General features: G+C 44.9%; 1 protein-coding gene across 2 annotated transcripts in view; it reads left to right on the forward strand.

Annotated features, from left to right (window-relative positions):
• Positions 1–26801, forward strand: part of LOC119974916 (monoacylglycerol lipase ABHD2-like) — a 98808-nt gene that overhangs the window by 29035 nt on the left and 42972 nt on the right. For both annotated transcript variants that reach the window (XM_038814260.1, XM_038814261.1), the window contains exons 4-5: positions 4396–4571; positions 5539–5706. In XM_038814260.1, coding sequence (XP_038670188.1) covers positions 4396–4571; positions 5539–5706 — 344 coding nt within the window. The remainder of the gene's footprint in view (positions 1–4395; positions 4572–5538; positions 5707–26801) is intronic.

The raw sequence follows: 26801 nt of genomic DNA on the forward strand, positions 1-26801 counted from the left end.
TTTTGGAAGAGAGCATTCTGTGCACTTTTTTCAACCAATATCTACAAAAACAGACATGAATCATTCATCGAATTACTTTTTGTAGAACTTTGTGCTATATGTCGAGAATGGTACTTCAGAGTGACTTATTGTACATGAAACATTTTTTCCTGAAAGACAATTGCCTGTTTTATAAATATCAGTCTGTCTTTGAACAGTTCAATTGGTGTAATCCATTTGAGCCAAATGGCCTTCTCATGCAATATAAATGACTTCATAACCTATAACCTAAAGTATGTTTGCGCAAATGTATATGAACAATTTAGGAAAGTGATTTGAATTTGATAGGTGACCAGCCGATAATGGAATCATGTCATAACAGAATGAATGCAGACATTAGTTTCCAACTACCCTCTAGGAAGGATTCTTTGTGTTATTGATTAAATATTATCAAAAAGTGCTGCTAAGGCTTTAAAATGATGGAATTAACAGCTGCCTCTTAAATTAGGCCCATAACTGTGGCAGCGATGTGTATCTTGTAAAAGTAGGGTTAGTTCCGACTGGGAGATTCGGCTTCACAGATTTTGGTCGATGTGAAAAGTAAAAAAGAAGGGATAACTAATCTGCCAAAGAGAGGAAGTTTTTTTTTGTGTGTTTGCATTGCTAATTACACTGGTGGATCTTGTTGGTGTGAATTCCAGGAAAGCAGAGATGCTTGTGAATTTCAGACTGCTTTTCCAGACTGATTTTTGGCTGCAAAAAAAAATGTTTTGTCAGTGGTACTTTCTCAATTTTGCATGTTAGGTACGTGGACAATCATTTACAAATGAAGGCCAATCATGGACCAGAGTCTGGGTTGAGTGAACTTGGGTGTATAATGTATAAAATGTCCTTACCTGCATGTGCATTTGCTAAACTTTTGTAAAATTCCATTGAAGTCCAGACATTTTGTCTGAAATGTAATTAATTTACACTCCTTCAAATACTACCAATTAGCAGTGGCTGACTTGTAAATCTACTGTTGTACAGAGTGAAATGACCCAACATTACAAGGACCAAATCTGTAATTGTACTAATTAGGTATAATTCCACAGGTTGAGTGGACATGGTACGAAAATTTGAATTGCTGCCATTTGACTTTACTCAAACCCAAGAGTAGATTTTCCCATGATCACCTATAATTATAATAATTTCTCCCTGAAATATGAGCTTAATCATAGTACTTGCTAATTTTATGTTTAATTTATTTAAAGTATTGATGCCTGTATTCCCCATAATAGTACAGGAGCTAGTTTTCAATCTGGTAAAGAAGGTAAATGGTATGCTGGCCTTCATTGTGAGAGGATTTGAGTACAGGAGCAGGCATGCCTTGCTGCAATGACGCAGTGAGGCCACACCTGGGATATTGTGTGCGGTTTTGGTCTCCTTATCTGAGGACGGATGCTCTAGCCATAGAGGATGTGCAGCGAAGATTTACCAGACTGATTCCTGGGATGGCGGGACGGACGTACGAGGAGAGATTGTATCAATTAGGATTGTGTTTGCTGTCGTTCCGAAGAATGAGCGGGGGATCTCGCAACCTATAAAATTCTAACAGGACTGGGCAGGGTAGATACAGGAAGAATGTTCCCAATTGTGGGTGTGTCCAGAACCAGGCGTCACAGTCTGAAGGTACAGGGTCGGCCATTTAGGACAGAGGAAGATAAATTTCTTCACCCAGAGAGTGGGGAGCCTGTGGAATTCGTTACCAGGAGGAAGTAGTCGAGTCCAAAACATTGTATGGTTTCAAGAAGCAGTTAGATGTAGCACTTACAGCGAAGGGGATCAAAGGATATGGGGAAAGTGTGATGAGGCTATTGAGTTGGATGATGGAGTAAGCTTGAAGGGCCGAATGGCCTCCTGTGTTTTGTCTCTATTCCAGAGAAGCATGCAATATTTACAGATTCAGGATTTTCTTGTGATTCCCTGCAAAATGTTGCTTTGTTTCTGAAGGTAAAAGTTTAATAACCTCGTAAATTAACCTCTTGGAAAATCTAAAACTTTAATTTCTTCACCTTCTGCCCCATATATGTTCAGATTTTATGAAAGGTGGAGAGAGGTCACTGAGCTTTGTGATCTTGAGTACTATTCAACACATGGCTGACTGAATTTTTAATTTCCTTTCCCATTAACTTAGTTGTGCATTTTGTGCTGCACCAAATTATTTCCTGTTTAGCCTTAAAATCATTGTGAAGACTTTTCCCTGATTTTCTTTTAAATTTTCTCTTTAAATCCCGTAAAAGTTTAGACAAAATGACAGTGTAATACTACCCTTAGTGACTTAACCCTTGACATCTCAGGCTGTGCAATTACTGTCGTGATTTACCAGCCAACTTCTAATTTGTGCAATATTGTTTCTGTTGTGATCCACCATGGTTTTAATGGTCAGTTATATAGTACAGTTTTCCTGTCAGTCGAAAGTGTTTTGGATGCATAGTCCGACCAAAAGCGTTTAATAAAATTGGAAAGACTACGACCAGGAGCTGGTCTTATGTTTTACATTGGTCCAAGGTAACTGTGGTTCAAAATTCTAATTTTGATTTTTTTTTTAAACATTAGGTAGCCATCAAATAATCAAACCCCTCCTAATATTGCAATTAAATCTACTTTCACAATAGTTGAGTACAACTGTGCTGTCCATGAGTAAAGTATTAGAAGAGTCTACAATGCGGCAACCCTACTTCATTTTACACAATGGAAGGAAATTAGAAGATGATACTTACTGTTGACAGCCCTGCATTTGTCAATGAAATTAACTTTAATTGCATTGCCCTGTCAACAGCATGTAATGCAGCATTAATTATTTAGAGGTAGAGGATAATGTCCTTGAAGTTTAGCACAAATTTAAAAACTCCAGAAGACCAAAGCAATTGGGTCTAAAATAGTCTTGACGTGTTCACGCAATCTGAATTCTATCTGCCTCAATAAATGGTGTTTGATACTATAACTTGATTCTATTCTTTCGTGTGAAAACTAATTGTCCTGATTTATAGGTAATGTCCCTTTTTTTTTAAGGTGTGATTGAAATGTCAAGTGTAGAAAATGATGTAGAACTGATACATGGGGAATGCTGTCAGTCACTTCACCTGAAGAGTTAAAAAGGTTGTCATTTGTCAGTCAGTAGTTTGAAGAGCAGGTCCCATCCTGAGTGCTATATGTGACTTCATTATTGTCTGGTCACAGGTGTGTGTTTCTAATATAGTACATTCAAAATGAAACAATCATATAAAACAACCTCTCTACTTCCAAAAAAAAGGGCACCTGTGTAAGGCACCATATCAGTCACCATGGTTTCACCAAAGAAAACTGATTTTAATTGTGTATACATTGCACACAGTGATACCTGGGAAATGGAGATCAGCTTAATTATGATCAATTTGCCTTTTATGATTTGTCTCAAAGTTTATTCTCTGATGAAACAAGGTTTTTTTGCCCTCTGTTCAGAGTTGTATAGCTTTGCAATCTTGCTTTTGGTTTAGGGTCTTGCAGCCTTGGAGGTCCAGATGATGGTAAAAGATTTTTCTGTTGACCAGCAATAGTAGTGTTATACAGCATTTGGAAGAATGGAAAACTTTCCCAGTAAATGGGCAATCCGGTTAATATGAGTAGGAGCATAGCTGACTTGATCTTGGCCTCAACTCCACCTGCTTGCTCGTTCCACATAACCCTTGACTCTCCGATATTTCCAGAATCTGTCTAGCTCAACCTTGAATATATCCAGGGAGAGTTGTGATAGAGAATTCTTAAGATTCGTGCTGCTATGAGAGAAAAAAACTCCCCCCATATCTAATCTTGTCAATCCCTTGTGCTAGAACCTAAGCCCCCAGTTCTAGATTTGTCCCATGAGTAGCCTTTCCTCAAGACAGTCGAGGAATTCATCTAGGTGAGCCTTCTCTTAACAACTCTGCAGCAGGTATATCCCTCCTTAAATACAGATACCAAAATCCTGTGTGATATTCTAGGTGTAGTCTCTCTAACTCCTAGTTTAGTCTCTCGAGCACCTTGTGTAACAGGAGGGAGAACCAGGGTAAAAGATCAATTTTAAAACTTAGCGAGTAGAAATTGAAGAAAAGCAAATATTAAAAACTAATGCGCAATGTTTTAGTGTAACTTGTGTAGGGTCTTTGCTGAATTCTTGCTCACAGCTGCTGTGATTAGAGAGGCAGAGAAGGTTAAAGATCTAATTGGATGTCTATCAATAGAGCTGCCTACAGCTCTCAGCTACTGAGGCTTTGGCTTTGGTTTGCAGGGTAGGTAGGAGGGAAAGGGATAAAGGTCTTGGAAGAACGAGTGGTGATGAATAAAGCATTATCATATGATGCATACTAGCAAGTCGGTTTATATAACTAGTACTTTGAAATTTGTTTTAATTAATAGATATATCCCTCCCCTGATCTGGGGAAAGAGTGGACATGTACAAACTGCATTATATGGTAAAATGGGACGTGTAAGCTCTCCTCATCCCTATGGTCTGCGCAAATATCTCTCGATGTCTGATGGGGCGACTGCTACGTGGGATCTTTTTGAACCTTTGGCAGAGCATAACACTGGAGGTAAGTGAAACCATATTGTGGTAAATGTAAATATGATGCAGGTTTATTGCAATTTGCTTTTGTCTCTCTTTAAACATGGGTGTGCAGGCAGGGCACTGGAAAGTTCAACTTTTAGACCGTTTCTTTAGTTGACCTCTGCTGCAGCAATGGCAAAGGCATAATGCTGCTCTCTGCACTACTGGTTTGGTTAAAATGAGGGGAAATTGGCATTGGTTTCTTCTCTTGTTCGCTATTCCCCAACTCTTTTCAAAGACTCCCATCGGATGAGGAGAATATTCAGCTAGCTGTGCTGTATTCTACATGAAAATAGAATATGCTTGCTACACTGATATATCACAGTGTAAGGCATTAGTCAGGCCCCACCTTGAGAACTGAATATAGTTCTGGTCACTTAATCAAGATCTGTCTCAGGATGCAACCATTTCAAATGAAAAGCAGGAAGATAAATTTTATAAGGCAAGTTTAATGAAGTTGGGCTTGTATGCTTTAGAAAAGTGGAGGTTGACATTAGGTTTACAAGGTTGCAGAGGAATTGATAAAGTTGAAGGAGACCAATTGTTCATTGATGCATAGTCAAATACCAAGAGCACACATTAAAAGTTGTTTTTCTTTATTAATTCAGATAATGTGACAAGGTCAGCATTTATAACTCATCTCAAATTGCCATTGACAGGAAATTAGAGTATGAAGGGAAGTTGAGCAAAATATTTTCATTCAAAGGGGTACTAGAATTGTGGAATTATTTAACAGTGAAGGGCATTGAAGTACAGTCCAAATGAGTTCTGGAGAAATAATTTGGGAATTAGGTGGTGTAACTGAAAGAGGTTGATTTATGGCCAATGACTTTCTTGATTTTTAAACAAGAATCTTCTGTTAGGAATTGAGACATTGGATAACATGATTGTGAATTGATGTTTAAAATTAAATTCACTATTTTTGTTAATGCTGCTATATCTGATTTTGCTAGAGGATATTACTGTGGTGATTTGTCCCGGGATAGCCAATCACAGTGAAAAGCAGTATATACGAACATTTGTTGACTACGCCCAGAAGCATGGCTACCGATGTGCTGTTCTCAACCATCTTGGTGCATTGCCAAATATTGAGCTCACTTCTCCCCGTATGTTTACTTATGGTAAGGAAGTTTTCATTCTGAATTTTTGAGTAGGAAAAAAACGTTTATTATACAGTGGTCATGAGTATAGTATATTGTGTAAAGAAAACCTGTCCTAATGTTCCATAATAAAGTAATTTTCCATTCCCAGTAGAAACAAATTATTTTAGTCCCTTTCACTTCAACAGCAACATCTACTTGAATTTATATAACAAGAACAGAGGACACAGGATAAACTCAGCAGGTCCGCCAGCATCTTATCAGGAGAGCAAAAGAATTTTGCTCAGGGGCAGCAGGGTAGCATGGTGGTTAGCATAAATGCTTCACAGCTCCAGGGTCCCAGGTTCGATTCCCGGCTGGGTCACTGTCTGTGCGGAGTCTGCACGCTCTCCCCGTGTGTGCGTGGGTTTCCTCCGGGTGCTCCGGTTTCCTCCCACAGTCCAAAGATGTGCGGGTTAGGTGGATTGGCCATGCTAAATTGCCCGTAGTGTCCTAAAAAGTAAGGTTAAGGGGGGCGGGGGGGGGGGGGGGGGTTGTTGGGGGTATAGGGTGGATACGTGGGTTTGAGTAGGGTGATCGTGGCTCGGCACAACATCGAGGGCCGAAGGGCCTGTTCTGTGCTGTACTGTTCTATGTTCTATTAACACTTCGAACGATAAACTTCATCGGAGTTGAAAGGGAGAATGTGTTAGAAATGTAGAAACTGCAACAAAAAGTAGCAACTAAAGAACAAAAGACAGATGGCCTGATGAGGGGAGAGGGGTTGTTTGCATTGAGGCTATACATGTATAGAATTTTTTTTTAAAGGAAAAGAGAAGCAAGGTTTAAGATGGAGGTGAAAGGACAAATCTCATTGCCTAACTCAACATTGAGCCCCAAGCTTTGAGCATTCGAATTTGACAGTCATCCAGACTCTCAACGTTAGCTCTCTTCTCTCCAAAGATGCTGTCAGACCTGCTGAGATTGTCCAGTATTTTATGTTTTTATTTCCAATTTGCAGCATTCGCAGTAATTTGCTTTTGTGTTGATCCCCGAGGGTTGCCTCCATCTTAAACCTCTAAACACCCTTTTTTCTAAAATTCCATACATTTATTGCCTCACCCCTCACACCAGGCCACATGTTGGTTGTTCTTAAAGTTGCTACTTTTTGTTGCAGTTTCTACATTTCTCGCCCAGCCTTCTCGCTCCATTCCTTCCAACAAAGGGTCCATGACTTAAATCATTAACTCGGTTTCCCTCTTGATAGATGCTGGCAGACCTGTTGAGTTTTTTTCAGATTCCTGCATCCGCAGTGTTTTGCATTTATATAGTGCCCGTAACATATTAAAGCAGCCTAAGCTGCCCCTCAGGAGCGCAGTCAGCCTTGGTCATTCTGATGTTGTCACAGCCTGAGTCTTAGAAGAATGGCAGGTGTCACAACTTCAAACTGAGAGATGATCCAGTCGCGTGTTTGGTGAAACTAACCAGCTGGCATGATGTCTACTTTGCCAGTAGCACATGTTTTTGAGGATTTGGTGCCTGGATAATTCAGAGTATATTTCAAAGTGTGCCCTACTAAACTGTTTGGAGACTGATGGCTGCTTTCCTTCAGTGATGACATTGGAGCGACCTCGAGGAAAGAAGGTTTAAAATAGCTGCTTCATTGTTTCTTTCTGATAGGTTTGTAGCTGAGAGGCAGAGGCAGATTTTCATGTGGCGAGAACGGTGTGTACTGGACAGAAGGTGCTATTGCCATGGTGCTATTTTTCCCACAGATTTAATGTTAATTCCTATTTGCGTTTCATACTAGATTTTGATGGTAGTTAACATTCTGTTACTATGCAAAAAATAAATGTGCAATAAAAAGTAATTTAACCTTTTCTGTGGCTGTTGCCAGAAAGCCCCCCTTTATTACAGTGCTAACATGTTTACTTCAGTAGTGCTGGCTGCTATAAAAATGAGGTTTGCCGTCCACTATGAAAGCACAGATAAGGCCCACTCTACCCCATAATCCCACCTAGCCTGCACATCTTCGTTCTTGTGGATCTGTGCTCTTTTTGCTCCTAATTCTGGTTTATTTAAATTCTGAAACTGATTTAAAAAAATCAAACTTTCCCTTTCCCAGTTGATGGCGTGACCCCCGTCTCCCTTGCCCTGCTCTAATTCATATTGCTACAGTTGCTTCCATTTTTTATCTCTTCCCCAAACTCCTCTACCCCCTGCCCTAGTTCATGTTGCTACTGTTTCTTCCTTCCTTATTTCTCAATAATGCAGCAGCATTACTGGGTGAAGGCTTTGGGGACAGGATTGTGAAATGAAGCGGAGACCATTTTGCGATTTGCTCAGAATCAGTGATTTTAAAAATTTGACCAGAATCTTCCGTAGCTTTGTCAGTGGTCCATCTGGTAATTTCCAGTGTATAATGGGATATCCAGATCAGAAGTACCAAGGCTCCTAGTTTAGCACACTAGGCTAAATGGCTGGCTTTTAAAAAGCAGACCAAGGCAGGACAGCAGCACGGTTCAATTTCCGGACCAGCCTCCCCGAACAGCCCCTAGTCGCCAGAATTTGGCGACTAGGGGCTTTTCACAGTAACTTCATTGAAGCCTACTCGTGACAATAAGGGATTTTCATTTCATTCATTCATTTCCATCCCTATTCTGACCTGGGTGAGATGATCTGAGCTGGGTAAATTGACCTCTTATCAGTGTGCCATAGAATTCCTACAATGCAGAATGAGGCCCATTTGAGTCTGCACTGACCCTCTGTAAGAGTACCTTACCTAGGCCCATTCCCCTGCTCTATCCCCATAATCCCACCAACGTGCACATCTTTGGACACTAAGGGGAAATTTAGCATGGCCAATCCATCTAAGATGCACATCTTTGGAGAAATATAGTAAGAAGCGGAGAAAATCCTGGTGGAAAGTGTATGTCCTGAAAGATTGACGGTGGCAAAGTGGTTAGCATTGCTGCCTCACAGCGCCAGGGTCCCGGATTCAATTCCAACCGTGAGTTTGCACTTTCTCCCCATGTCGGCATGGGTTTCCTACAGGTGCTCCAGTTTCCTCCTATTGTCCAGAGATGTGCAGGTTTGGAGAATTGGCCATGCTAAATTACCATTTAGTTTCTAAAACATTTAGGTGGGGTTACTGAGTTACGAGGATAGGGCAGCGGGCCTGGGTAGGATGCTCTTTCAGAGGGTCGATGCAGACTTGCAAGTGCCCAAGTGGTCTCGTTCTGCACTGTAGGGATTCTATGATTACAATTGCCATGGAGAATTACTGTGTTCTTTCCATTGGTGGTATAATCTGCCTGTGCTCACTTGGATGGACTGATACTGTACCTGGAGTGATGGCACCAGAGGCATATCGCGGCAAGAGCATAATCAGGACAAAAGTAGAGGTAAATGAAGTATATATCATTCACATGAATTTGATTGTTCAGATTCAGAGATCACCTTTGAATATCTAAATTAAGCACCATCTTCAGAGTGATTATTGCGCATTCTTATAGAAGGAACGAACAAACCATATGTATCAGCCTTGGTTTGTGTTCACTTCCTTGTAGTTTCTTTTGCTGTCTAGTCCCTTAAATGTGGCGACTGGGGATTTTCACAGTAACTTCATTGCAGTGTTAATGTAAGCCTACTTGTGACACTAATAAAGATTATTATTATTTGGCAACAATTCAACTGACCAATGTGCAAACAGCTGATGTGGGAAAACAGCAAGAGTTGAATATGTTAGCAATTAAAAATGGTGTCATGGAAGGTGATAAGACTATAGTATCAAACTTAAAAGCCCATTTCTATGGTTCAATGTCTTTTTTTATTTATCTACTCTTCATCCTCAGCAAGGAGTCAATAATGCTTTGCGATAGAAGTTGCCAAAAGCTCTGGCTATATTTCATGTTCCTAAAGATTGTATTCATCTTTTCAAGATTACCAAATTGGAGGATCTCCTAATAATTGTTTATAACTAGTGCTGCTCTCAAACGTGGTGCATGTGTTTTGGTATTTGAGATTTAATTTAAATAATCATAGGTTTAATGGAAATGTTGCTTTTCCCTGATGTAAATTTGCTCCATGTAAAACTGAGAGAAAAATATTTTAAATAAGTTTTATATTAAATCATGTGGTCCCAGGTGAGTGAAGTTCAAATAGAGATCAGTAATTGCTGTGTCTTGTTATTTTGCAAAAAAAGCTTTTTTTTTTAATACCATTCTTAAAGTTACAAAGCCAATGCGCAGAGTGGACAGAGCAAACCCGTAATCCATCTCATTGCTTGCTCCAAAAACCAATTCAAATTCAAATTGGAGCCAATTCATGGTCTCCACAAGAGAGACATACAAGATCCAAGCTGACAAGAAAAAGCATTGCACCTCCTCTTTGACTTGATCTGATGCTTGATCTTAGCCAAAAGCCCAAGAAGCGATGTCTTGTTTGTCATTGCTGACAGTATTCATGGTACTGGAGATCAGAGATGATTGATGACAATTTGCACGAGGATATAGGTGTATGATGCTGTTGGATCTCCAGAGAGCGCCAACTTTATATTTGAATATTGTTGATGGGCAGATTGGGTGGGGGTTTATGCCTATTGTTGACAATAGCCTTTTAAAAACCATCAATTTTGATGGGCAGCACGGTAGCATTGTGGATAGCACAATTGCTACACAACTCCAGGGTCCCAGGTTCGATTCCGGCTTGGGTCACTGTCTGTGCGGAGTCTGCACATCCTGTGTGTGCGTGGGTTTCCTCCAGTGCGCCGGTTCCTCCCACAGTCCAAAGGTGTGCAGGTTAGGTGGATTGGCCATGATAAAATGCCCTTAGTGTCCAAAATTGTCCTTCGTGTTGGGTGGGGTTACTGGGTTATGGGGATAGGGTGGAGGTGTTGACCTTGGGTAGGGTGCTCTTTCCAAGAGCCGGTGCAGACTCGATGGACCGAATGGCCTCTTTCTGCACTGTAGATTCTATGATGATCAATAGAAGCTGACATGAATCCTCCAGCACAGGTTTCGTTTTGCCCTTCCTACCATAATAATAAAGGTGCTTCCATAGTCTTATCTCTTTTCCGTTTATACTTCATTGATGGGTGATACTCCTTGAACTTATTGTTTGATCTGCATGTTTTTAATCCTCCTTGCATTCTGACTCTTGAAATTAAGACTCATTGCAGCTGTCTAATCTGCTACTCCCATTTTATTCATTCCCAGAAGAATGCCTCCACTCTCTGAATATTCTATAATCTAATCTTCAGTCTTTTGAAGCCCAATTTTTGGTTGCTAGCACAAAAGTAAGGAGATTAGAAAATGAGTACAAGGACTAGACTTTTTTTTAAAGAGAGGAATTAGGATTGTGATCTCATCTGAGACCTGTCCTACATAGATGATGGTGCAAACAAAAATATGAATTGTCTCTAAGGTGCATGGGCACCAAGGGAAAACTGACCAACATCTGCACAAATATAACCTCTGAATATTTTCTGCTAGGCAGGAGCACTAGAAAGGGCAATCCCCTTTCTCCATTGATCTTTGTGATGGCTATTGACCTTCTGGCGATAACGTTGAGGTAATTGGAGAGGTGGAGGGGAATACTCCGGAGGGGGAGGAGCACCGCGTCTTGCTGTACACAGATGACCTACTCTTAAATATTTTGACCACCTCAGTAGAAAGTGAGGTGCTCACGATATTTGGCACATTTTCAGGTTATCAATTAAATGTGAGTAACAGTGAGTGTTTTTCAGTGAACCCGTCAGCCAGAGGGGCTCAGCTTGGTTTGCTGCCATTTCGGCGCTCGCCCTCTAATTTCTGATCTATCTGGGGATCTGTGTAGCCCATACCTGGGCCTTGCTCCACAAACTGAACTTCCTGAGCCTCGTCGCTAAGATATAAAAGGACTTGCAGAGGTGGTATAATCTCCCTCTGAAACCAGCAGCAGGGTCCAAACTGACCAGATGAATATGCTACCACGGTTTTTATTCTTATTTCAATGTATCCCTTTTTTTTTTAACCAAGGGAAAACTGAGGACCCATTTTTAAACTTAAACCCATGCATGAAAGCTTAATCTGCAACAGCACCTTACGTACTTGTGATCTCTAGTGCCTGACGAAACAAAGACGGCAGGTGTAAGCGAACATCACCATTTGCAAGTTCCCCTCCAATTCACACAGTCCTGACTTAGAAATATCACCATTTGTTCTGGGTAAAAATCTAGGCTCTTCCTACCTATCTGTTGGATGTGTTAGACACTGTCGTTGTCAGCTGTCTGTTGATTCGAGGATGACATCTACTGGGTAGTAGTTTCTGCAGTGGCTTTCATGTGACTGAACAGGCCAATTCTCAACCTACCGATCTTGACACGTGACGGGACATTCCACGAGGTAGTGGGATCCGAAGTGCATGATTTTCATCCGTTTCCTTTTCTGCTGACTCTGTCTCATTAAGGCGTTGGGACTCAAAAGTGAATGCAAGTTTGATGCAGTTGTCAATATTTTGAACGATTGGTAGTAAACCCCTCCCAGTTGTTTTAAGTTCATTTGTTGCCTCCATTTAAGGAGAGGTTCATGGTGACTTTGAAGTATTTTCTTTGTCCTCTCGACCATTGGCCATTTGAAAGTTGAGAGAAAAACACCTGGCGGAAGAAACAGTTTTCAGCCAGCCAGACACAGGCCACGTTAGCAGTCAACGAGAACAGCGATGGGGGTGCAAAATACAGCGAGAATTGGGAATTGCGGGGATTGAGGATGGGGGACCTGTTTATAGAGAGGAGCTTTAGGAGTATGAGGGCGCTGGAGGAGAAGTTTGCATTGGCGGGGGAACACTAAATTCTATTTCTGCAGGTGCGGGACTTTCTGCGTAGACAAGTACCAACCTTCCCACTCCTGTCGCTAAGGGGGATTCAGGCCAAGTAGTTTCCAGAGGATGGATAGGAGAGGGGAGCGTTTCTGAAATTTTGAGGAGCTTATGGTATCAGAGGAGACGCAGACCGAGGAGCTGAAGCGAAAGTGGGAGGAGGAGCTGGGGGGAGAGATAGAGGAGGGCCTTTGGGCGGACGCCTTGAGTAGAGTCTATGCGACTGCAACTTGTGCCAGAGTCGGCCTGATTCAATTCAACGTCGTTCACCGGTCTCACATGACAGTGGCCCGGGTGAGCAGATTCTTTGAGGTGGAGGATAGGTGCGAAAAATGTGCGGGAGGACCAGCGAACCATGTCAACATGTTCTGGGCATGTCCAAAACTGAGGGGATTTTGGCAGGGGTTTGCGGACGTCATGTCCAAGGTATTAAATGCAAGGGTAGCATTGAGTCCAGAGGTGGCAATTTTTGGGGTGTCGCAGGATTCAGGAATCCGGGAGGAGAAAGGCAGATGTTCTGGCCTTTGCTTCCCTGGTAGCCCGGAGGCGGATATCACTAGCATGGAGGGACTCGAGGCCGCCGAAGTCGGAGACCTGGCTATCGGACATGGCAGGCTTTCTCTGCCTGGAGAAAATTAAGTTCGCCTTGAGAGGGTCATTGTTAGGGTTCGCCCGGAGGTGGCAACCATTCATCGACAACTTCGCAGAGAATTAATTGTCAGCAGACGGGAAGGTGGTTAGGTTAGCGTAGATTAGGGGGTTAATTAATGGTGGGACCTGTGGGGGGGGGGGAGGCGGTATTTGCACTATGTTTATGTTATTATGTACATTGTTTATATTGCTGCTGTTACAATGCCAAAGAAAAACCTCAATAAAATGTTTATTTAAAAAAAAAAGGATGGGGAATTACGATTCTTAGAGCTATCTGATTAGTGTTTCTGCTACTTCAGTTGAAAAGTCCCTTTGGTTTTGCATCTGCTTGAACTTTGTTTTGATGTTGATTTTAATTATTTAACATGAATCAATTGTTCAAGTTCAGCTGATTTGTTTTTAGTCTTGCAGTAGAAAATAGCACAGTACAGGCCCTTCAGCCCACGATGTAGTGCCAACCATTTATCCTGATCTAAGATCAACCTAACCTACACTCCTCCAATTTACTGCTGTCCATGTGGCTGTCTAAGAGTCGCTTAAATGTCCCTAATGACTCTGACTCAACCAGCTCTGCTGGCAGTGCATTCCACACACTCACCACTCTGTGTAAAGAACCTACCTCTGACATCTCCCTATACCATCCTCCAATTACCTTTATGTCCCCGCGTGACAGTACATTTTTATTACTACTGCCAGGGCCAACTTAATGTCTGAATTATATTATTACAAAGATCAGTGTTAGCTGTGTATTATTTCTTAATCAAATGGATAACAACTGCTGGCAAAGAACTGGCCTAAAAATATCAACATGGACGTGGAGCTCATTAGTTAAATGGAAGAGTAATGCTCTATCTCTTACGCCTGAAGCATATTTAATTTCTACTTTGTTCACTGCAGATATTTCTGCATTTCAAAGTTCTATCAGCTTTTATTTCTTGGAACTGATTTACACCTTTATCCTGTTTTTAAAAAATAAAAATTAATATTTCAATAGCCTGTTGTCTATATGGACTTCAGTAAGGCCTTTGACAAGGTCCCTCATGGCAGACTGGTACAAAAGGTGAAGTCACACGGGATCAGAGGTGAGCTGGCAAGATGGATACAGAACTGGCTAGGTCATAAGAACATAAGAACTAGGAGCAGGAGTAGGCCATCTGGCCCCTCGAGCCTGCTCCGCCATTCAATGAGATCATGGCTGATCTTTTGTGGACTCAGCTCCACTTTCCGGCCCGAACACCATAACCCTTAATCCCTTTATTCTTCAAAAAACTATCTATCTTTACCTTAAAAACATTTAATGAAGGAGCCTCAACTGCTTCACTGGGCAAGGAATTCCATAGATTCACAACCCTTTGGGTGAAGAAGTTCATCCTAAACTCAGTCCTAAATCTACTTCCCCTTAATTTGAGGCTATGTCCCCTAGTTCTGCTTTCACCCGCCAGTGGAAACGACCTGCCTGCATCTATCCTATCATTCCCTTCATAATTTTAAATGTTTCTATAAGATCCCCCCTCATCCTTCTAAATTCCAACGAGTACAGTCCCAGTCTACTCAACCTCTCCTCACAATCCAACCCCTTCAACTCTGGGATTAACCTAGTGAATCTCCTCTGCACACCCTCCAGTGCCAGTATGTCCTTTCTCAAGTAAGGAGACCAAAACTGAACACAACACTCCCGGTGTGGCCTCCTAACACCATATACAATTGCAACATAACCTCCCTAGTCTTAAACTCCATCCCTCTAGCAATGAAGGACAACATTCCATTTGCCTTTTTTTTTTTAATAAACAATTTTACTGAGGTAGTTTTTGGATTTGTAAACAGTTACAAACATCAACAGAAAGAAAGCAAAAATGTGCAAACATCCATGTACTTTCAATACTTCACTTGTAACATACTGCACAAGCTCGCTCGTCTCCCACCGGTACTACCCGCCATTTCCCCCCTCCTACTCTTACACCCCCCCCCCGCTGACGTTCACTCTCCCGCAAAGAAGTTAATAAATGGTTGCCACCTCCGGGCAAACCCCTGTACAGATCCCCTCAAGGCGAACTTAATTTTTTCCATACCCAGGAAACTCGACATGTCCGCAAGCCACAACTCAGTCTTCGGGGGCTTTGAGTCCCTCCACGCCAATAGTATTCGTCGCCGGGCTATCAGGGAAGCAAAGGCCAGAACATCGGCCTCTTTCTCCCCCTGGACTCCCGGGTCCTCCAAAACCCCAAAAATTGCCACCCCTGGACTCATCACCACCCTTGTTTTTAGCACCCGGGACATGATCCCCGCAAATCCCTCCCAGTACCCCCTCAGCTTAGGGCATGCCCAAAACATGTGAACGTGGTTCACTGGTCCTCCCGTGCACCTGGCGCATTTGTCCTCTATCCCAAAGAATTTGCTCATCCGAGCCACCGTCCTATGGGCCCGGTGAACGACCTTAAATTGAATCAGCCTGAGCCTAGCACATGTCGCGGTCGAATTTACCCTACTCGGGGCCTCTGCCCACAGCCCGTCCTCCATTTCCCCGCCGAGCTCCTCCTCTCATTTAAGTTTCAGTTCCTCTGTCTGGGACCCTTCCTCCCTCATGAGCACCTTATAAATACCTGAGACTCTACCCTCCCCTTCTTCCCCACTAGACACTATTCTGTCTAGGATCCCCATTGGCGGGAGGCGTGGGAAAGATGGGACCTGTGTACGAACAAAGTCCCGCAACTGTAGGTACCTAAAATCATTTCCCCTTACCAACCCAAATTTCTCCTCCAAGCTCCTCAAACTCGCAAAGCTCCCTTCCAGGAACATATCACCCACCCTTCCCACCCCCGCCCGCCGCCATACTCGGAAACCCCCATCCATACTCCCGGGGGCAAACCGATGGTTGTCGCAGATTGGCGCCCAGACAGACGCCCCCATCTCCCCTACATGCCTCCTCCACTGGCCCCATATCCGCAGGGTCGCCACCACTACCGGGCTGGTGGTGTACTTGGCCGGTGGCAGCGGTAGAGGAGCCGTGACCAGGGCTGCCTAACTGGAGCCCCTGCACGAAGCCGCCTCCACCCACTCCCAAATAGACCCCGTACCCACCATCCACTTCCTTATCATAGCGATGTTGGCCGCCCAGTAATAATTAATCAGACTCGGCAAAGCCAGCCCTCCCTCGCTGCGGTTCCTCTCCAACATCCCCTTCTTCACCCGCGGGGATTTTCCCGCCCAGTCAAAGCTCACGATCATCCTGTTAACTCTTTTGAAGAAGGACTGTGGGATAAAGTTCTGGAGGCACTGAAAAATAAACAGAAATCTGGGGAGGATTGTCATCTTTACAGTCTGCACACTCCCTGCCAGCGACAGCGGGAGTGCATCCCATCTCCGAAACTCTCCCTTCATTTGCTCCACCACCCTGGCCAAATTTAACTTGTGCAGCCTGCCCCAGTCTCGTGCCACCTGGATTCCCAAATACCGGAAATTTTCCTCAACCAGCCTAAACGGTAGTCCTCTCAATCTGTTCTCCTGGCCCCTTGCCTGTACCACAAACATTTCACTCTTGGCCATATTTAATTTATATCCTGAGAACTGGCATTCCCAATATACTTCCCATCCCGGCCACTGGGTCCGACACGTACAGGAGCAGGTTGTCTGCGTAAAGAGAGACCCTATGTTCTACCCCACCCCTCACTAACCCCTTCCATCCCGCTGCGGCTCTCGGAGTAATCGCCAGCGGCTCTATGGCCGGCGCAAACAGCAGCGGGGAGAGCGGGCAGCCCTGTCTGGTCCCGCGGTACAACCTAAAGTACTCCGACACTTCTCTGTTAGTCCTGACGCTGGCCCTCGGGTCTTGATATAATAATTTGATCCAATCCCTCCCCGAATCCAAACCGTCCGATCACCTCCCATAGATAGTCCCACTCCATCCGGTCAAAGGCCTTCTCGGTGTCCATTGCCACCACTACCTCCACCTCCCTACCCGCCAGGGGCATCATTATCACATTAAGTAATCTTCTCAGGTTGGCCGCTAGCTGCTTACCTTTCACGAACCCAGTTTGGTCCTCCCCAATCACCTCCGGTACACAGTCCTCCATTCTAACCGCCAGTACCTTTGCCAGGAGCTTGGCGTCAACATTAATCAGGGAGATTGGCCTGTAGGACCCGCACGCCTCCGGTTCTTTAACCCGCTTCAATATCAGTGATATAGTGGCTTGCGACATTGTCAGCGGCAGGGTCCCTCTGTCCCTTGCCTCATTGAAAACCCTCCCCAAGACTGGGCCCACCAGCTCAGAAAACTTCCTATAGAACTCTACTAGGTATCCATCCGGCCCCGGGGCTTTCCCCGACTGCATGGCCTTTAGGCCCCCCAATACCTCCTCCACTCTAATCGGGGCCCCCAGCTCATCCACTCGCCCCCCCACCTACTGTTGGGAAGGTTAACCCGTCCAGAAACCTTTTCATCTCCTCCGGTTCTTCCGGCGGCTCCGAAGTATACAGCTTGCGATAGAAGTCCCGGAATACCTTATTCAATCCTGCCGGGTCCTCCACTTTGCGCCCCTCCCCATCCCTCACTCTACCTATTTCCCTGGCCGCCTCCCTCCTCCTGAGTTGCTGCGCTAACAGTCTGCTTTTCCTCATACTCGTACACCGCTCCCCTCGCCTTCCTAAGCTGTTCCACGGCCCTACTCGTGGATAGTGCCCCCAGTTCATCCTGTAGTCTCTGCCTCTCCCTGAGTAAAACCTCCCCCGGGGACTCCGCGTGCTCTTCATCTATCCGACCCATTTCCCTGACCAATCTATCCATCTCTGCCCTATCTGCCTTGGCTCTGTGGGCCCCAATTGAAATCAGCTACCCCCGCACTACTGCCTTTAGCGCCTCCCACAAGGTCGCCGCTGATACCTCCCCCGTGTCATTCACCTGCAAGTAATTTTGCATACACCTCCGAAGCCTCTCACAGATCCCCTCCTCCGACAGCAGTCCCACGTCTAGCCTCCATTGCGGGCGGTGGTAGCTCGCTCCCCCGATCTGCAGGTCTACCTAGTACGGGGCATGGTCTGAGATAGTAATTGCCGAGTATTTCGTGTTCTTTACCTCCCCTATACAATCCCTACTTAGTACGAAGAAATCTATCCTAGAATATACTTTATGGACGTGCGAGTAAAACGAGTAGCCCCTTCCTGTCGGCTGTCTATCTATCCAGGGGTCCACTGCCCCCATTTGCTCCATAAACCCTTTCAGCTCCCTTGCCATTGCTGGGAGTCTACCCGTTCTGGGACACGACAGATCCAAAGCCGGGTCAAGGACCATGTTAAAGCCCCCCCCCCCCCATTATTAGCCTGCGAGAGTCCGGGTCCGGGATCTTCCCCAGCACTCTTTTAATGAAGTCCACGTCATCCCAGTTCGGGGCATATATATTCACCAGCACCACTCTTCTCCCCTCCAGTCTGCCCCGTACCATCAGGTATCTGCCCCCCCTGTCTGCGGCTATGCCCTCCGTCTCAAATTGCACCCGTTTGTTGATCATGATTGCCACCCCCCTGGACTTCATGTCCGAGTGGAAGACCTGGCTAATCCAGCCCTTCCTTAGCCTGGTCTGGTCAGACACTTTCAGATGTGTCTCCTGCAACATAATTACGTCCGCCCTCAGAGCCCGCAAGTGCGCGAACACCCGCGCCCTCTTAACCGGCCCATTCAGTCCCTTGACGTTCCAGGTGATCAGCCTGGTCGGGGGGCACAACCCACCACGCCAGTCAGCCATAGCCTTTCTCGGGCCGGCCCCCGGCCCGTGCGTCGCGCCATTCCTGGCCCGCCCGTTGGCTGCCTCCACCCTCGACCTCCTTTCCAGTGCCTATTTCAAGTCCCTCCCACGTCAGCAGAACAACCCCCCCCCCCCCCCCCCCCCCCCACCACATCCTCCGATACCCCCCACCCCTGCCATCCACTGGCTGTGATCTATTCTCTCTTCCCCCCCCCCCCCCCCCCCCCCCCCCCCCCCCCCCACCTGACTCCCTTGACTAGCCAATCTGCTAGCCCGGTGACTCAACACTCCTGCGCCTTCCTGTCTCATTCCCATTGTTTTCCTGTCCCCTTCCCCACTCCCCCGGCGCCCCATCCCTCTCTCCAACCCACTGGAGCAAGCCAGCTCCAGTGTCCTCCACGAGCTGCACAAAAAGTACAAATCCGCCCAAAAAGGAAAAAACAGAAAAAAGAGGAAAAAACAAAAAAAAACCATGAGAAAAAAGAGAAAAAAAGGAAACCCCCCCCCAAACCAATGTCCATGAACAAAGGAAAGCGTCCCAAATGTTCCGCTTGGCACCTTTGGCCCAGCAAACCATTGAACAGCAGTCCAGGCCCACTCGGCGTACCTTCCCACGGTAATCCTCGGGCCCTAATTCGCGTCCGCGGGGCCTCTTTTCAGGACCGGCGCCTGATCCCTCGCAAAATCCATCGCTTCTTCAGGCTCGGCGAAGTAGTGGTGTTGACCCTGGTGCGTGACCCATAAGCGAGCCGGGAACAACAGACCAAATTTCACGTGCTTCTTGAACAGCACCTCCTTGACATTCTTAAAGGCTGCTCGCCGCCGAACCACCTCCTGGCTTAGGTCCTGGTAAATGCGGAGAACACTGTTGTTCCACATGCTGCTCCTGGCGCTCTTTGCCCACCGCAGCACCCGCTCCTTGTCCACGAACCTGTGGAACCATCGGGCGGGGGGGGTCCGCCCCGGCCGCCCCTGCCTCGCCCGCACTCTGTGTGCCCCCTCCAGCTCCGGCGGTCGCGGAAAGGCTTCGGCCCCCTCAGCTGCATCAATAGGTCTGCTACATCCATTTGCCTTCTTAATCACCTGTTGCACCTGTAAACCAACTTTCTGTGACTCATGCACTAGCGCACCCAGGTCTCTCTGCACAGCGGCATGCTTTAATATTTTATCGTTTAAATAATAATCCCGTTTGCTGCTGTTCCTACCAAAATAGATAACCTCACATTTGTCAACATTGTATTCCATCTGCCAGACCCTAGCCCATTCACTTAACCTATCCAAATCCCTCTGCAGACTTCCAGTTTCCTCTGCACTTTTCGCTTTACCACTCATCTTAGTGTCATCTGCAAACTTGGACACATTGCCCTTGGTCCCCAACTCCAAATCATCTATGTAAATTGTGAACAATTGTGGGCCCAACACGGATCCCTGAGGGACACCCATTAATCCCCACTCTTTGCTTTCTATTAATTAACCAATCCTCTATCCATGCTACTACTTTACCCTTAATGCCATGCATCTTTATCATTTGCAGCAACCTTTTGAGTGGCACCTTGTCAAAGGCTTTCTGGAAATCCAGATATACCACATCCATTGGCTCCCCGTTATCTACTGCACTGGTAATGTCCTCAAAAATATTCCACTAAATTAGTTAGGCACGACCTGCCCTTTATGAACCCATGCTGCGTCTGCCCAATGGGACAATTTCTATCCAGATGCCTCGCTATTTCTTCCTTGATGATAGATTCCAGCATCTTCCCTACTACCGAAGTTAAGCTCACTGGCCTATAATTTCCTGCTCTCTGCCTACCTCCTTTTTTAAATAGTGGTGTCACGTTTGCTAATTTCCAATCCACCAGGACCACCCCAGAGTCTAGTGAATTTTGGTAAATCATCATTAGTGCATCTGCAATTTCCCTAGCCATTTCTTTTAGCACTCTGGGATGCATTGCATCAGGTCCAGGAGACTTGTCTGTCTTTAGCCCCATTAGCTTGCCCATCACTACCTCCTTAGTGATAACAATCCTCTCAAGGTCCTCACCTGCCATAGCCTCATTTCTATCAGTCGCTGGCATTTTATTTGTGTCTTCCACTGTGAAGACCGACCCAAAAAACCTGTTCAGTTCCTCAGCCATTTCCTCATCTCCCATTATTAAAACTCCCTTCTCATCTTCTAGGACCAATATTTACCTTAGCCACTCTTTTTTGTTTTATATATTTGTAAAAACGTTTGCTGTCTGTTTTTATATTCTGAGCAAGTTTACTCTTATAATCTATCTTACTCTTCTTTATAGCTTTTTTAGTAGCTTTCTGTTGCCCCCTAAAGATGTCCCAGTCCTCTAGTCTCCCCACTAATCTTTGCCACTTTGTATGCTTTTTCCTTCAATTTGATACTCTCCCTTATTTCCTTAGATATTCACGGTCGATTTTCCCTGTTTCTACCGTCCTTCCTTTTTGTTGGTATAAACTTTTGCTGAGCACTGTGAAAAATCACTTGGAAGGTTCTCCACTGTTCCTCAACTGTTCCACCATAAAGCCTTTGCTCCCAGTCTACCGTAGCTAGTTCTTCTCTCATCCCATTGTAATCTCCTTTGTTTAAACACAAAACACGAGTATTTGATTTTACTTTCTCACCCTCCATCTGTATTTTAAATTCCACAATATTGTGATCGCTCTTTCCGAGAGGATCCCTAACTATGAGATCATGAATCAATCCTGTCTCATTACACAGGACAAGATCTAGGACCGCTTGTTCCCTCGTAGGTTCCATTACATACTGTTCTAGGAAACTCGCGGATACATTCTATAAACTCCTCCTCAAGGTTGCCTTGACCGACCTGGCTAAACCAATCGACATGTAAATTAAAATCCCCCATGATAACTGCTGTACCATTTCTACATGCATCAGTTATTTCTTTGCTTATTGCCTGCCCCACCATAACGTTACTATTTGGTGGCCGATAGACTACTCCTATCAGTGACTTTTTCGCCTTACTATTCCTGATTTCCATCCAAATGGATTCAACCTTATCCTCCATAGCACCGATGTCATCCCTTACTATTGCCCGGATGTCATCCTTAAATAACAGAGCAATACCACCTCCCTTACCATCCACTCTGTCCATCCGAATCGTTTGATACCCTCGGATATTTAACTCCCAGTCGTGACCATCCTTTAACCATGTTTCAGTAATGGCCACTAAATCATAGTCATTCACGATGATTTGTGCCATCAACTCATTTACTTTATTCCGAATACTACGAGCATTCAGGTAAAGTACACCTATGTTGGTTTTTTTTACCTCTGTTTTGAATCTTAACATCTCCAGTTTTAGCCCTTTTAGTATTACTGGGCCTATTCACTGAGCTCCCCTCAGTCATTGTACCTTGTACTGTCGCCCTTTTTGATTTTTGACTATCTTCTCTGCCTTGCACTTTTCCCCTTACTTCCTTTTGCTTCTGTCCCTGTTTTACTACCTTCCAACTTCCTGCATTGGTTCCCATCCCCCTGCCACATTAGTTTAAACCCTCCCCAACAGCTCTAGCAACCACCCCCCCACCCCCCAGGACATCGGTTCCAGTCCTGCCCAGGTGCAGACCGTCCGGTTTGTACTGGTCCCACCTCCCCCGGAACCGGTCCCAATGCCCCAGGAATTTGAAATCCTCCCTCTTGCACCATCCCTCGAGCCACGCATTCATCCTATCTATCCTGACATTCCTACTCTGACTGGCTCGTGGCACTGGTAGCAATCCTGAGATTACTACCTTTGAGGTCCTACTTTTTAGTTTATCACCTAACTCCCTGAATTCCGCTTGTAGGACCTCATCCCGTTTTTTACCTATAATCGTTGGTGCCTATGTGCACCACGACAGCTGGCTGTTCACCCCCCCCCCCCCCCCCCCCCCCCCCTCCCCCAGAATGTCCTGCAGCCGCTCAGAGACATCCTTGACCCTTGCACCAGGGAGGCAACATACCATCCTGGAGTCTCGATTGCGTCCAGAGAACCGCCTGTCTATTCCCCTTATGATCGAGTCCCCTATCACTATAGCCCTGCCATTTTTCTTCCTGCCCTGCTGTGCAGCAGAGCCAGCCATGGTGCCATGAACCTTGCTGCTGCTGCCTTCCCCTGGTGAGCCATCTCCCACAACAGTATCCAAAGCGGTATATCTGTTTTGCAGGGAGATGACCGCAGGGGACACCTGCACTGCCTTCCTACTCTTGCTCTGTCTTTTGGTCACCGATTTTCTATCTCCCTCAGTAAGCTTCCTGCGGTGTGACCAACTCGCTAAACGTGCTATCCACGACCTCCTCAGCATCGCGGATGCTCCATCCGCAGCTCCAGAGCCGTTAAGCGGTCTAACAGGAGCTGCAACTGAACACACTTCTTGCACGTGAAAGAGCCAGGGACAGTGGACGTGTTCCTGAGCTCCCAAATCGCACACGAGGAGCATGACATGGGTCTGGGATCTCCTGCCATGTCTTAAACCTTAGGTAAACTTAAACAACTACAATTTCAAAGTAAAAATAAATAAATTAGACAATGAAAAGAAAAAGAGAAACTACTTACCAGTCACTTACCAGGGTTAAAAAGCACCTCCGAAAAAGCACCTTCTCTCACTCTGCACCGAACTACCTCACTGCACCGAATTACCAAGGTCCAACTTCCCACTCTGGATTTGCCTCACTCTGGATGTCTCCTTGAAAAGCGCAAGCTTACTGAGTGCGCTTTCTGTCTGTCTTTTATGCAGACCTCAGCTAACCGATGACTCACAAAATACCTAAACTTCAAAGAGAAGAATACAATGTGCCCCTAAACAGGCCTCAGGTGACTGACAGATAACTGCCTCATAGAAGGCAGAGAGTAGCAAATAAAGGGTGCTTTTTTGATTGGAGGGCTGTGACTAGTGGTGTTCCGCAGGACCTTTGCTGTTCATAGTCTATATAAATGATTTGGAGGAAAATGTTACTAGTCTGATTAGTAAGTTTGCGGACGACACAAAGGATGGAATTGCGGATAGCAATGAGGACAGTCAGAGGATACAGCAGGATTTGGATTGTTTGGAGACTTGGGCGGAGAGATGGCAGATGGCATTTAATCGTTACAAATGTATGGTAATGATTTTGGATGGTCTAATACAGGTAGGGAATATACAGTGAATGGTAGAACCCTCGAGTATTGACAGTCAAGAGGGATCCAGGTTTACAGGTCCACAGGTCACTGAAAGTGGCAACACAGGTGGAGAAGATAGTCAAGAAAGCATAAGGCATGCTTGCCTTCATTGGCCGGGGCATTCAGTATAAAAATTGGAAAGTCCTGTTGCAACTGTATAGAACCTTAGTTATGCCACACTTCGAGTATAGTGTTCAATTCTGGTCACCTCACTACCAGAAGGATGTAGAGGCTTTAGAGAGGGTGCAGAAGATATTTGCCAGGATGTTGCCTGGTACGGAGGGCATTAGCTATGAGGAGAGGTTGAATAAACTTGGTTTGTTCTCACTGGAACAAAGGAGGTTGAGGGCCGATCTGATAGAGGTCTACAAAATTATGAGGGGCATAAACAAAGTGGATAGTCAGAGACTTTTTCCCAGGATAGAGGTGTTAATTACTAGGAGACATAGGTTTAAGGTGCGAGGGGCAAGGTTTAGAGGAGATGTACGAGGCAAATATTTTACACAGAGGGTAGTGGGTGCCTGGAACTCGTTACCGGAGGAGGTGGTGGAAGCCGGGACGATAGTGACGTTTAAGGGGCATCTTGACAAATACATGAATAGGATGGGGTTAGAGGGATACGGACCCAGAAAGTGTAGAAGATTTTATTTTATATGGGCAGCATGGTCGGCACAGGCTTGGAGGGCCAAGGGCCTGTTCCTGTGCTGTACTTTTCTTTATTCTTTGTTCATGTATTGTCCAGATTTGTCTTGTAGTTCTGTTGTGATCATTGAACCTTCTCAATTGTATTGATCTAGCTCTCTTGTGATCATTGGAACTTCTGATTAGAGTTGGGCAAGAGGACTCTCATTTTTGTAGTTAAAATGCAGTTCCAATTTGGATCTTCTGCCAAACCCTCCGAAAAACTTCCAATTCTCAAATATTTTAGCTCTCTACCCTTACCCCCCACTCCCATTCCACGCCCCACGCTCCCATTCCACAAAAATGCACTGATTTCTATTGATGTCAGCAGAACAACCAAGTGTAAATATACAACCATCTAGCCCAATGCTGATGGGTGAGCAGGAGATCAAATAAAATGATCATTCTTTAATCAAGGTGAGCAGTTGTGAGCACATTGCACTTAGCACACACCAGCAGTTTTTAAATTCTATGTTGCAAAGCTTCCAGTTCATTTTAAGACTAAGACAAAGCCTGAATGGTTTGCCATTAGAACCCTTTGATTTTGTTACAAATTTAGAACACATGCCATTTCATAGATTTTTCTTGCAGTAAATTATATTTTGTGTAGCTCTTTGGTCACAGTGGCTGTCCTCTGCACATCTTTCAAGAATAGCTACCTTTAAAATTTTTTTTAAAAAGAGTACCCAATTATTTTTTCTAATTAAAGGGCAATTTAGCATGGCCAATCCATCTACCCTGCACATCTTTTGGGTTGTGGGGGTGAAACCCACGCAGACACGGGGAGAATGTGCAAACTCCACACAGACAGTGACCCAGGGCCCCCGGGATTCGAACCCGGGTCCTCAGTGCCGTAGGCACCACTGCCCACATGAATAGCTACCTTGACAAGGACTGGTCATTTGTGAGATTGTGCAACATCTAGGTTGGCCACAAAAGTACATGAGTTATGAATCCATTCCCCTACCCCAGTGTTTGGTGGACCCCATCCCTATTTGCCTGGTGCACCCAAATGTTCCAGTTTCCAATATGCAGGTAACGGCGGAACAGTCTTTGTTCTCCTGCCATAGTTCAGAATTGCCACTTCTTGCTGTGGGTGATGGGAACAAAACTGTAATCATACATTTTCTTGGTAATTCCTTCCTTCAATGATATTTGAATGCTTTTGTAATAGATCATTTGCTAAAGAAATTGCACGGAGGGTGTTATGTGCTTGTTCCTTCTCCCTGTACCTCTCTCGTCTCATGTTGCAACATCTAGGTCTGCTTTTTTCCAGAACTCTCAATATTGGAACTCTATATTCTTCCCTTCCTTTAATTATCCAGTTTTCAAATCTAACAACTGAATTGGTATTTGATTCCTACTTTATGAAAGGCCCTGCTCTGAGTGCCTTGGCTGGGTTCGAAGTCCAAATGACCAGATTAACTAGACAAGAAAAGTTCATGACTCGAGGAAAATGCTTTTGCATTGCCACAAGACAAGTCCTTAATCAAATTATTGCCTTCATGCATGCATTAATTGGCAGTACTGTCGCCTCTCGATCATAATAATAAACTTTATTGTCACAAGTAGGCTTACATTAACACTGTCATGAAGTTACTGTGAAAAGCCCCTAGTCGTCACATTCCGGCGCCTGCTCGGGTATATGGAGGGAGATTTTAGAATTCAAATTACCTAACAAGCACGTCTTTCGGGACTTGTGGGTGGAAACCGGAGCACCCGGAGGTAACCTGTGCAGACTCCACACAGTTAGTGACCCAAGCCGGGAAACAAACCTGGGATCAAGGCACTGTGATGCAACAGTGCTAACCACAGTGTATCGTGCCGCCCACATGGCTATAATCCTATTCTTTAATTACGATAATCTGATGTCACATCTTTTCAAGTGGAGGATAAATATGTTCATGAAAATCAGGTTTGGGATGGTTCTGTATGGATGAACCAAAATAAACCAAATAGCCGCCTTCATCTAAAATTATTTTGAGGTTCCTTGACAGTATTTGAGGAGACTTTAAAGTATCCTTTTCAAGGCCACAAGATAGGA

This window comes from Scyliorhinus canicula, chromosome 12 (genome assembly GCF_902713615.1).
Source record: "Scyliorhinus canicula chromosome 12, sScyCan1.1, whole genome shotgun sequence".
In the NCBI taxonomy this organism is placed as follows: Eukaryota; Metazoa; Chordata; class Chondrichthyes; order Carcharhiniformes; family Scyliorhinidae; genus Scyliorhinus; species Scyliorhinus canicula.